The sequence below is a fragment of the Coloeus monedula genome (genome assembly GCF_965178545.1).
Source record: "Coloeus monedula genome assembly, chromosome: 7".
In the NCBI taxonomy this organism is placed as follows: domain Eukaryota; kingdom Metazoa; phylum Chordata; class Aves; order Passeriformes; family Corvidae; genus Coloeus; species Coloeus monedula.
Window position 1 is genome coordinate 5,306,372 of NC_138787.1, and position 12,129 is coordinate 5,318,500.

Consider the following 12,129-nt stretch of genomic DNA (forward strand, 5'->3'; position numbering starts at 1 on the left):
AGCTCCTGTCAAAGTGGTCACTTCATCTATCCCTGACGTACAGCTATCTCTGCATTGAAGGCAAAAAGGTATTTTAACATGACCCACTTGTTCAGCAGAATATTTCTGGTGGGACAGCAAAGGAAAAGAGCATTCCATTAAAAACAAGCTGATGTTTAGGCAGAAGAAAATTACCATGAGGGAATTCAGTCAGGTCAGCTGCACAAACATCTCATGGAAGATGGCATCAGATCTTTAATGTGAGCAGATGGCTGGCAGCTGCGCTTGTGCCACTTTCCTTCTTTGCAGCAGGCAGGTATAGCATGTGTTGTTTGATGCAGAGGTGAGTTGAGTGAGCTCTACTGAAATTGGGGTGAGTGAGCCTCATGGTTTTTGCTGTTGTGGGACATTCTGTGATACAAGAAGGGAGGAAGTTTCATATGAACAATGATGGGTGGGAAGCCCTGTTATTACAAGCAAAGGATGTTTACTGATTTAGGAGTCTTAGGTTTCTTTAGTGAGTAAATATATTTTCTGAAAATCAAGTTTCTTGAAGGGACCGTGCTGCTTATTGCAGTTTAGTTCCAAAATATGTATTTAAATGTGTATGTTATTAAGGGCATATTCTCCTAGATCTTAAATAAAACGCTTTGCAAAGGATAGCCATGGTGATTGCTCATTAATGTAAACCAAGACCTCAAAGACGTCATCAGTTGCTCAGAGTCATACCTGGGATCAGAATCAAACTAGAGAGGAACATGTTCTTTCATACCACCAGGTGACGCTGACAGCAATGCCTGAGGCTTTCCATGGTGTGCTGTACTTTTTTCCTTTGATGACTGAAAGGTTAGACAAAGTAAATAATTCTGGATGTTTCTCGATTTTGTTTTTAATTTAATTTTCTTTAAATGTGTACATTTTTTGTGCAATGAATTGGAGGTCCTTTTCCTCTACAGTGCTCCTATGACAGCTCTAGGAAGTAGCTCCTTTTTTAAAGCTGATTATCCTCTATTTCTCCTTGTGCTTGTCTTCTTTTGGGAGCTGCAGGATCTTACAATGAAATGTAATGAGGAAGAAAAATCGCTAAGCACAGATGCATTTTCCAAGGTTTCACTGACCAACTTGCGTAGACCAGCAGTTCCAGATCTCTCTACAGACCTGGGGATGAACATCTTCAAAAAGGTGAGTGAAAGGAAACTGCACTTTAATTTACCTATGATGCAGCACCTCAGGGTCCTCTTAAGTAGCTGCTGAAGTAGTCTGCTCGTGTATATTCACGAGGTCTGCTTGGAATATATATTCATGCCATATGTGACATTACCATCCCTTTTCATTGGAGTTGATTCTGTATGTTATTACATTGGTTTTGATATGCAAATCCTGAACATAATGCTGAAGTCTTTATTCAAGTAATTGTCCTGCTGCAACTGCATGAGAGGCGGCTACTCAAACAGTGCTGAATTTTAAGTGCCAGTGCTCGCTGTAATTCCAGCTAATTCAACGAGTTTTGATTTTTTTACTTTGTCTTAGTTCTGGGTTTCCAACCATCCATTCCATACATCTAGCTCAAGGTCAAAGAATGTCATAAAATTATCCAAGGGCATCCATCCCAGCCTAGGGCAAGACTGAAATTCTTCAAATACTCACAGGATCCCAGCATGCAATTAGATTCTACCATGGGAAATGTCCAAGATAAAAAGCTCAGAATGGAAAGTTATACTTGGGACATATATCTGTGTTATCTCTTTCCCTCAAGTGGTTGTTTTCCATGCCTCAGAGCTTCTTAACTGCTCCTATATCTGCTCCTGTTTCTGCAGTTTAAGAGCCGCAAAGAGGACAGGGAACGTGAGCGCAAAGGGTCAATTCCTTTCCACCATACTGGAAAGAAGCGGCAGCGAAGGATGGGGGTGCCCTTCCTCCTTCATGAGGATCACTTGGATGTTTCACCCACTCGCAGCACTTTCTCCTTTGGCAGTTTCTCTGGAATTGGAGAGGACCGACGTGGCATTGAGAGAGGAGGATGGCAAACCACCATATTAGGTGAGTTGTTGCTGTCTCTGTCATTCCTGTTGTGAACATTCAGAGAACAGCAGAGGTTATTTCTTCATCCAGTCCTTTTGTCACCCTATGTCCTTGGTTCTGTTTGCAACATTACACATCCGTTATTAACTGCTCACAGCAGACCTTGAATAACTTAGACTTCAGTTCACTTTTTCTCTGAAAACTATCGTCTTTACTGGAATCATAGTTACTGTGGGAACCTGTGGTGATCTCTCTTCCACTTGAGTACACCTCCCTGTGTGGTAGCAAGCATTGCACAAGTGCAGCTTCAAATAGATTCAAAGAATGTTTGCATCCCCTTCTTCAAAAGAGAAATCTCTGGAGAGACAGCAGTATCATTAGTATGATGATTATTAGCAGCAGTATCATTATCATTTATTACTGCAGGCCTGGTTCCTACGGTATATCACCGTGTCCCGCAGCTATAGGGAGGAGGAGAAGATCCAGCAGGCAGGAATTGTGCAGCAAGATTGATTTATTTAATTATTTTACAAACTCTTTTATAGACTTTTTTCTTCATAGTCTAATTGGACAAAGGACCAGCCAACCCTTGGGGGTGATTGGCCAAAATCCTAAAACATCCATTATCAAAATATTTTCTACTATACCATAAACAAGACTTTTCAAGGTTGCAGGTGGCTTGGTTGTTTACATTCCCTGCTACCTCTTCTGTGAGAGAGAAAAGTCTCTCACGGACTTAGAAAAATAACAAGAAGATCCTCACTAACAGCATTTTTGTACCTACAATTCCCCCTTTTTGTTTTATAAGATAACAACCCTACTATTAATCCTAAATAGAAATCTACATCAGTTATTAACTCTAAATATGTCCTTAAGGCTTTAACTATCTGACTCCATAACAAGAAATTTAAAATTCAGTCTCTGCTTGTAGAAGGACCATCCCAGTCTCTGCTTGTAGAAGGACCATCTGCCTGATGGTCGACATCCTGGTCATCATCAGAAGAGTCATTAGGCTGATGATCTACATTCTGGTCGCCATTTGGATGGTTGGTGTTCTGGCCATCATTTGGAGGTTGCCTGTTCTGCCTCTGGTGCCGTAGGTCAGGGCGAACGCATTTTGAAGGTATCCACCATATCCCAGTATCTGTGGAAACGCAAGCATACCCACAACCCCAAACGATAACCTCATGCGGGCCTTCCCACTGGTTAGTGAGTAAATTCTGTACCCAGACTTTTGCCCGGGGCAGCTGTCTGTCACCTGCAGACTGCAATGAGAGAAAATTATTCAGAATAACAGGATTATTTGAATTTTGTGGTACCATAAGGTGATTAATTGTATACAAAGCTTTTGCTACTCGGCTCTGTGGGGTTTCTCCATGCATTCCCCTTTTCTGTTTGTCCAAAACACGCTTCAAGGTACCATGAGCGCATTTGACAATGGCTTGGCCAGTAGGAGAATGTGGGATACCAAAGGTATGGTCTACACCCCATAGGTGTAAGAACTGCCGCGTCTTCTCCGAGGCGTAGGCAGGACCATTATCGGTTTTCACAGAAGCTGGCACGCCCAGGACTGAGAAAGCCAATTTCCAATGGGCAATGACATCACAGCCCTTCTCTCCAGTGTGAGCAGTAGCCCACATAGCTAAGGAGAAAGTGTCAATAGACACGTGCACATATTTCAGCCGACCAAATTCTGGGATGTGTGTTACATCTGTTTGCCAAATCTGCAAGGCTTTTAGCCCTCTGGGGTTTACCCCCGCTGGCAAAGGCGCAGCGGGTCCGTCACAGTCAGCACAAGCACTGACAATGTCGCGCGCCTCGGTTGGCGTTAAATGGAACTGCTTCTGCAGGGTATGTGCACTTTGATGGAAGAAACCGTGCGATGCCTTGGCTTGTGCAATTTTGTCAGGCTGAGGCCCTACCCACGCAAGGTTGGCCAGCATGTCAGCCCTGGCATTGCCTTCTGTTAGAAACCCTGGTAAATTGGTGTGGCTTCGAATGTGCAGAATGTAATACGGATGCACTCGAGCCTGAATTGCAGACCACAAGGTTTGCAACAGCGAAAACAGAGCCGCATTGTTCACCTCCTTCAGAAGTGAACAATCTAAGCGTTGGGTGATATCTGCTACATAAGCAGAGTCAGTAACCAAATTCAAAGGTTCCTGTGAGAATCGCTGAAAAGCCATGGTAACAGCCCTTAATTCAACTAACTGAGCAGAGCCTGACTCGTGTTCCTTCAGCACCTGCCATTCCAATCCCTCCTTCCAGGTAACAATGGCTTTCCCAGTGTTCCCTGAACCATCCGTAAAGACAGTGGGTCCTTGCACCAGCACTCGGCTACTTCTCGGCCGCAAGGAAAGTACGGTCGATTTTGCCAGCTGCAGTAATTTATGGCTGGGCAGATGGTAAGTGATCTGCCCTGAAAAGTTTTGCAGCGCGCTTTGCAAAGGAGCACTATGGATGAGGCTCCACTCAAAGTATTCCTTTGAGATTGGAATGACAATTACTGCAGGATCCGCAGCCATCAGTTGCAAACACCGTTGACGGCATTTGATTATCAGAGAAGCGACCAATTCAAACACTATGGTCACAGTCCTTTTTGGCTGGTGAGGCAAAAAGACCCATTCTAGGATATGCAAAGGATCAGGCCATTGAGCATTCCACTGGCCAATGATACCTGCAGGATGGAGGTCTGGAATAGTAATGAAAACAGTGATAGCAATGGAGGGATCCACTCGATAAACCTGACGAGCAGAAACAGCCCGTTGGACCTCCTGCAGCGCTTGCCGCGCTTCTGGAGTCAACTCCCGAGGTGAATTCAGATCAGGGTCCCCTTTTAATGTATTAAAAAGAGGGGAAAGCTGCTTTGCAGTTAGACCTAAATAAGGTCGTAACCAATTGATGACACCCAACAGCTTCTGAGCATCATTCAAGGTTTTAATTGAATCCGGGAATTGCACCTCTTGGCGTTGGATAGTTTGGTCCAAAATTTTCACTCCTAAATATTTCCAAGGAGGATGCTGTTGAACTTTCTCCAGAGCTATCTCTAATCCATAGGCATGCAGAGCAGCAAGCAGCTGAGGCTGTATTCTCAGCAGCTCATCCCGAGTGGATGCTGCCACCAGGATATCATCCATGTAGTGGTAGCAGCGTTCATCAGGAAACTGCTTGCAAGCTCCGGCTAAAGCTTGGGCGACATACCACTGACAGATAATTGGGCTGTTCCTCATCCCTTGAGGGAGGACCTTCCATTGGTATCTCTTAGCAGGTTCAGCATTGTTAATGGCAGGCACAGTAAAGGCAAATTTTGGTTTGTCTTCAGGATGCAAAGGAATTGTGAAAAAACAATCCTTTAAATCAATGATCAGGATGTCCCACCCCGTAGGAATCATGGTGGGAGAGGGCATGCCAAGCTGCAGTGCCCCCATACCTTCCATTACTGCATTAACTTTCCGGAGGTCCTGCAATAATCTCCATTTCCCTGATTTCTTCTTAATTACGAAAACAGGAGTGTTCCAGGGGCTAGTAGAAGGTTCAAGGTGCCCCTGTTGTAACTGTTCCTGAACTAGCTGATGAAGGGCGTCTAACTTCTCTTTTGGTAGGGGCCACTGCGGCTCAAAGACTGGTGTGTTAGTCAACCACCGCAAAGGCAGTGTAGGATGCTGTGCGCCCTTACACACAGTGACCCCTGCTAAAAATTTTGTCCCAATCCGTACGCCCCAAGCTGCCAACACATCCCGCCCCCAAAGGTTAAGGGAAGTGGTAGCAACATAAGGCCTAATTGTAGCTGTGTGCCCCTCTGAGTCGTTCACCATCACAGGCTGTTCGCTTAAATAGCTCTGTGTGGTTCCTCCTAATCCTGCGATGGCCGATCCCACCGGGGCTAAAGGCCATGAGGGAGGCCATGCAGAGAAGGAGATGATAGTTACATCAGCACCCGTATCAATCAAACCTCGAAGCTGAGTCTGGGGTGGACGGGCAGTCGGCAGGATCAGGGTACATGTCATCTGTGGCCTTTGGTCAGAGATGTCTGCAGTCCAGAAGGCCTGCGGAAGTCCCGTAGATCCACTGCCGTTATCTTCGTGAGTTTGTTGCTCTATCCTGGGAACACAAGACTTAAAAGGCACTAATTTAGCAAGGCAGGTCTTTTCAGGAATAGTTACAGGGGGTTTTTGTGTGGAGACCATAGCGCAAATCTGACCTTTAAAGTCAGCATCAATAACTCCTGAGTGCACAAAGATTCCTTGATGGGCAATGTCAGGTTTTCCCACTAGCATCGCACTGGATCCCTGGCCTAAGGGTCCATATGCATCCAAGGGAACCTTATAAATACTGCTAGAGTCTAAGACGACTGCGGCTGTGGTGTGGACGTCAAAACCGTCTGATCCCTGGGTGCTGTCTCTAGGGTGGCTGGGTAGGCCTGTGCCTGTACCTGTGCCACTCTCTGGGGGAGCGACTGCATTGGAGACCAATTCCCCCTCCTTGCACCCCGGCGGAAGTTTCCCGACAAAGGCTGACCATTGGCATGAGTCCGGGATCTACAGTAGCCCATGCAATGCCCTGGCCTGCCACACCTTTTGCACTGAGGGATCGGTGTGTTCTCTTTTTGGCTCGGCTTAGGCCGCTTCCATTTTTTCACCTGTTTTGGTTGCTTTGGTTCACGACTAGAAGATGCGTGAGCAGGCTGCAGGAACGCAGCCAAAGCAGACCTTCTCTGGTTCCCAGATCCCACCTTAGCGCAGGCTTTGACCATGTCTGTTACCTCAGGATCCCCTGGTAAGGCATCTATGATTTTTCTGCACTCCTCGTTTGCATTATCTCTCACTAACTGCCTTAACAACAACTGCCTTAACCCGTCATCCTCAACCTGCTTCTCGAGAGAAGTAGCGACTTTCTCTACAAAAGAAAGGAATGACTCTGATTTGCCTTGAACTATTTCAGTATATCGCTTTCTGGGTGCTGACAACTCTATGGTTTTCAACAGGGCAGCCATGCCGACCTGTTGTGCTTGCTGCAGGATGCTAGAGGGCAAGTTACCCTGTAGACTGGGATCAGAGAAGGGACCAGTCCCCATCAAAGCATCCACTCCTGCTGTCTGTCTAGGACCAGCAGCAGGGAGCTGCAAATTTGCTAATGCAGTCGTGTCGGCCAGCTTTCTCCAGGTTTTTTCAAAAACTGTAAATTGTACAGGTTGAAATAGAATTTGACCTAAGTGTCTGATATCAAATGGAGCAAGCAAATCTGTATTTATCACCCTTATTATCTGCATAACCTCAGCAGAACCTAGCCCATATTGTGCCACCTTGGATTGGAGGTCCTGGGCAACTTTCCAAGCAATTACCTCATGCTTGTCATGCTCTCCTGAATCTGGGAGAGCCTTATACACTGGGAAAGCATGGATCTCTTTTGGGGAACCAGTACCATCCTGAACTTCGGGCACAGCCTGTGGATGGAGTGTAACAGCTCCCCGGTTACCCCCAGAATCCTCAGATCTATTTGGCATTCCAAGGATTCCTAACAACCTCCAGTCACCCTCCCCCAATGCTTGCATCTTAAGAGACTCTAGGAAGCGATTATAATGCGTCGGATGCACTGTTACCGTGCAGTCCTGAAAGGTCCAGGGGCGAGACCGGCGCAGCCTTTTTCTTCGCCGCGCGGCTACAGCCGCCTGACGACCTGGGGCCAGAACCTCATCTGCCTCACTGCCTGACGAGGAATCATCAGGCAAAGGCAACTTTGGGGTGCTGGGAGGGAACAGAAATGTACGGGGAGGGGGGCACCTTGGCTAAGTTCGCCAGAGCCAGAACAGACAGGACAGACTGCAGCTGGCTGCGCGGCAGTTTTTACAGCAGTTTCTTTACGGGAGGCCGTCTCGGCCACTTCCGACTGAAGCTGCAGCCGATTCTGGGGCTACGGCTGCGCCCAGCGCCGCGGCCGGCGCCACGGCCGTCTCCCGCACAGCAGCCGCGTTTGGCGCGGTCGCCGCTTCCGCTGCTGTTTCGCGGTCTGCGGACGCGCCCGGCGCCGCGGCTGATCCGTTCTCCGCGGACGCTCCCGGCGCCGCCGCTTCTGCCCGCTGGTCAGCAGCCGCCGCCGCTTCCGGGTTTTCCCGCGGCAGCGCTGTTCCCGGTTTTGCTGCCGGCCGCGCTGTCTCTCGGCTCGGAGGTGCGTCTCCCGCTTCTGGCGGGGGCGGGGCGCGGGCGGCGCGGGCTCAGGCATTCGCCGCTCTAACAGGCTGAGCAAGTCCTCCATCCTACGGGATAGGTTTCGTAACTCTGACAGAAACGGCAAATGCTGCATGAAAAGGTCCGTGGTTCGGTTCTCCGACTGCGCAGAACAGTCCAGTGCCAGGGAGGGCAGCGGGCCATAGCCAGGCAGTCCCGGGAGGGGCACGCCCGGCGCTACGCCCGCTAAGTTAGATCCAGGTGCATACGGAACCGAACTAGGAGCCGCTCTGGGGGTCCAGTTGGCTACGCCGCTGATCTGCGGCCCTGGATAAGCTGTGGCTGCCGTCCAGCCGAACGGCAAGGCGGGCTGTACACCCTGCCTCTGCCCTGACCCCCCCGCCTCTGGCGGCGCGGGGTTCCTGGGGGCTGTGGAGTCCTGCGACTGTGCAGGGTGAGCCGGCGCAGGTTCTGCCTGTGGAGCCGGGGGGGTTATTCCAAATCCACCATCACTTGCCCCGGAAGCCCAGTCAACGGGGCCCGCCTCGGACATTCCTCCGTCACTCATCACCGAGATAGGCGATCCAGCCCTGCTATCACAGTCAAGGGCTGTCAGCAGGGTAAATAACGAACGCCAGGTTTGGTATAATTCTAACGCTGCCGGCTCCCCAGTCGGGAGCTCGTGTCGGACAGCAGAGCCGAGTTCCTGCCATAAGGAAAAGTCCAGGGCACTATCTCTGTCCATGGAAATCCCTTTTAAAGCAGCCCAGTCTAATAATTCCCGAACTGAGTTTTCAGGAATGGAGGTGCGCAATATACTAAACACACCTTTCCAGACCAGTACGACAGCGTCGTTCTGTGAGCCGCTGTTCGCCATTTCTCAGTCCTGTCGGACCTCCTGGTCCCGGGGGGTAAAAGGAACAGCGTACCTCTACAGGAATTCGGCTTGGCTCGCAGCGTGCACGACACGTCAGAGAGTGCAAATCACGTCGGGCAGCACCAAATATTACCGCAGGCCTGGTTCCTACGGTATATCACCGTGTCCCGCAGCCATAGGGAGGAGGAGAAGATCCAGCAGGCAGGAATTGTGCAGCAAGATTGATTTATTTAATTATTTTACAAACTCTTTTATAGACTTTTCTTCATAGTCTAATTGGACAAAGGACCAGCCACCCCTTGGGGGTGATTGGCCAAAATCCTAAAACATCCATTATCAAAATATTTTCTACCATAAACAAGACTTTTCAAGGTTGCAGGTGGCTTGGTTGTTTACATTCCCTGCTACCTCTTCTGTGAGAGAGAAAAGTCTCTCACGGACTTAGAAAAATAACAAGAAGATCCTCACTAACAGCATTTTTGTACCTACAATCATTAGTATCATTAACAATGTCATTAGTATGCCAAAAAGTTCTGTTCACAGTTTTCCTGGAGTGCATCTTGGATACAATATGTGTAGGATATTTTCTTAGTGAGGTTTATACAGTCTTGATACTGCAGAGATACACTGTTTGAACCTAAAAATTCGCTACTTCAAGCTTTTAATTTCACTGAACAGTATCTACGCATTGTTTCTATTTCACAAATTTACTCCCAATGTCATAGATTTTTGTTCTGGCACTCTAAGAAATCTTAGAGATGATAGGCAGCAAAATGAACTGTCATGCCAGAGCACTGTCATTTTCACAGTCTTAAATTGCATCATTTTCATAAGCTGTCCATTCTAAACATGTCCATCTCTGGGACACGGGACAGTGGTCAAGTAATTTCTTAAAGACTCATACATCATACATGTTTTGTTAATGGTTAATATACAAACACCTACAGATTTGTACAAGAATAACAAGCTTATTAACCACACCCTCCTTTTCATACTTTCAGTACTTTGAGAAGTTAGTTAAATTTTGATGTAAGGGGCTCCAGATTCTTCTTGTGGCTTAATCTACAGTTTTTTGCTTTCTGATATCTCAGTGAAATCATGTATTTCACATCCAAGGGGCAACAAATCCTGACAACTTCAGAGGAAGTTGCCCTCTTTCAGTAAGTTTTTTGGATTTGTATTTTATTGTATTCTTGAAGAATTTCCTTTGTCTTAGCACTCCCATCCTAATATACTTATTTTTGGGGGGAGAAGAAGAGAGAGGAGAAGAAAATAAATTCCTATAACATGCCCTGTAAAGTCATACAGTGCTGACCGGTCTTGTTTTCTTGAAGGTGCTGGTGGTTAAGAATGCAGTGTCAGCTAAATCAGTATGTGCTGAGGGGAAGAGCCTTGCAGAGAGTTTGGACCATTTGGTCTCTATGTCAGTGAACCCCCATGAGAGATCCCACCATAATTTTTGGTTCTGCTTCACAGTGTGATGAAAGGCCTTGATTTTTACAGACTCCAATCCTTCAATTTTTAACCTCAGCTGCTGTCGCCAGCCACCTCTCAGGTAACTGAACAAAATATCCGTTTCTTGTTGTCTCCCTAGGAAAGTTTACCAGGAGAGGGAGCTCTGACACAGCGACGGAGATGGAGAGTCTGAGCGCCCGGCACTCGCACTCGCATCACACGCTTGTCTCTGAGCTGCCGGACCCCTCAAACAGCCATGGAGAAAACACAGTCAAAGAAGGTAAATTTAAAATATCAGGAAAGACACTGAAATATCAACCCCAAAAAGCAAAGGAAGTGTTGCTGTTTCTATGTATATGTGACTAATTGATTTTTCCTTTTTTGTTTCCATATCTATTGAGGGGCTTTTTTGTACTATGAAGAGTTGCTGTTTGCATAATATAGCCTGTCCATCGCTGAGTCATTGCTTATTAAATGTATTATATGTAATTATTTTATTAATTTGAATATATTTAATAATCTTAGGAAGAGGTTCTTTGTATTCTCTAGCCCTGTTACTGTACTGTCCGGCAGATGGTGGTCTACAAAACCCTATGGGGCACCTAGGGTCTTCCTACACTAGAGAGTATATAAACCTACTTACAAAGCACTAGGTGCAGGAAATTACTAACACTGTTGCCTGAATATCAGGATGAGTTGTAAAAACATGAGGCATCCTTGATAAAAATTTGCACTTATAGCCAGTTTGCTAACCTGAGCAATTCAAAGCTCCTGTCTGACCACTGTGAGCTTAAGCACTGCAGTACCTTTCTCATCAGATACCTTTGCATTTTGGAGATGGTTTAGACTGTCACAGGTACATTTTTTTCAACTGGTGTGATGAAATTTTCGAAACTGTTGTGACTTGGAAAGCTGTTTCAAGTTTGTGCTGCAGTTCCACCACCTTCACCCTTGCCTTCCAGCTGCAAAGTCCTTTCTCTTTGCCTTGCAGGGGCACTGCTGCCTTTAAGACGAGGCACTGGATTAATGCAGGGAGCAAAGCTACCAAATCCTTTTGGAATAGATTTAGAATGTCTGAGTTGCCTGATCTACTTGACTGCCCATTTAACTGAGATCAGCTTAAGCTGCCAGAGAACTGAACTGCTAGAACAAGCCTGGGGTAGTTCTAATTTACACTGTCTTAATGGAAGAAATTAGTCTACCTTTGATCCATGTATGCATGATTGGAATTAGGAACTTGTGTTTTCTTTTGGCATTAAAAGCCACTTTAAGAGCTGCTCCCTTTAAACAAGCTCAGCCTCAATCTTCCATTCCATAACTATTGAAATTTACAGGTAGCTATTTTCCCTCCTGCAGTACGGTCTCAGATATCCACCATCACTGTGGCAACTTTCAACACTACCCTGGCCTCGTTCAATGTTGGGTACGCCGATTTCTTCAGTGAGCACATGAGGAAGCTTTGCAACCAGGTGCCCATCCCTGAGATGCCCCATGAGCCGCTTGCATGTGCCAACCTCCCACGGAGCCTGACAGACTCCTGCATCAATTACAGTTGCTTGGAGGATACGGATCACATTGATGGAACCAACAACTTTGTGCACAAGAATGGCATGCTGGATCTCTCGGTAATTG

At 46.9% G+C, this 12,129-nt stretch overlaps 1 protein-coding gene across 1 annotated transcript in view; it reads left to right on the plus strand.

The window, feature by feature from the left end:
• Positions 1 to 12,129, plus strand: part of UNC80 (unc-80 homolog, NALCN channel complex subunit) — a gene marked incomplete at both ends in the record, with an annotated part of 145,668 nt that overhangs the window by 31,991 nt on the left and 101,548 nt on the right. The window contains 4 exons of the mRNA XM_082284923.1: positions 1,027 to 1,161; positions 1,797 to 2,019; positions 10,637 to 10,777; positions 11,854 to 12,122. Of these exons, the coding sequence (XP_082141049.1) occupies positions 1,027 to 1,161; positions 1,797 to 2,019; positions 10,637 to 10,777; positions 11,854 to 12,122 (768 nt within the window). The remainder of the gene's footprint in view (positions 1 to 1,026; positions 1,162 to 1,796; positions 2,020 to 10,636; positions 10,778 to 11,853; positions 12,123 to 12,129) is intronic.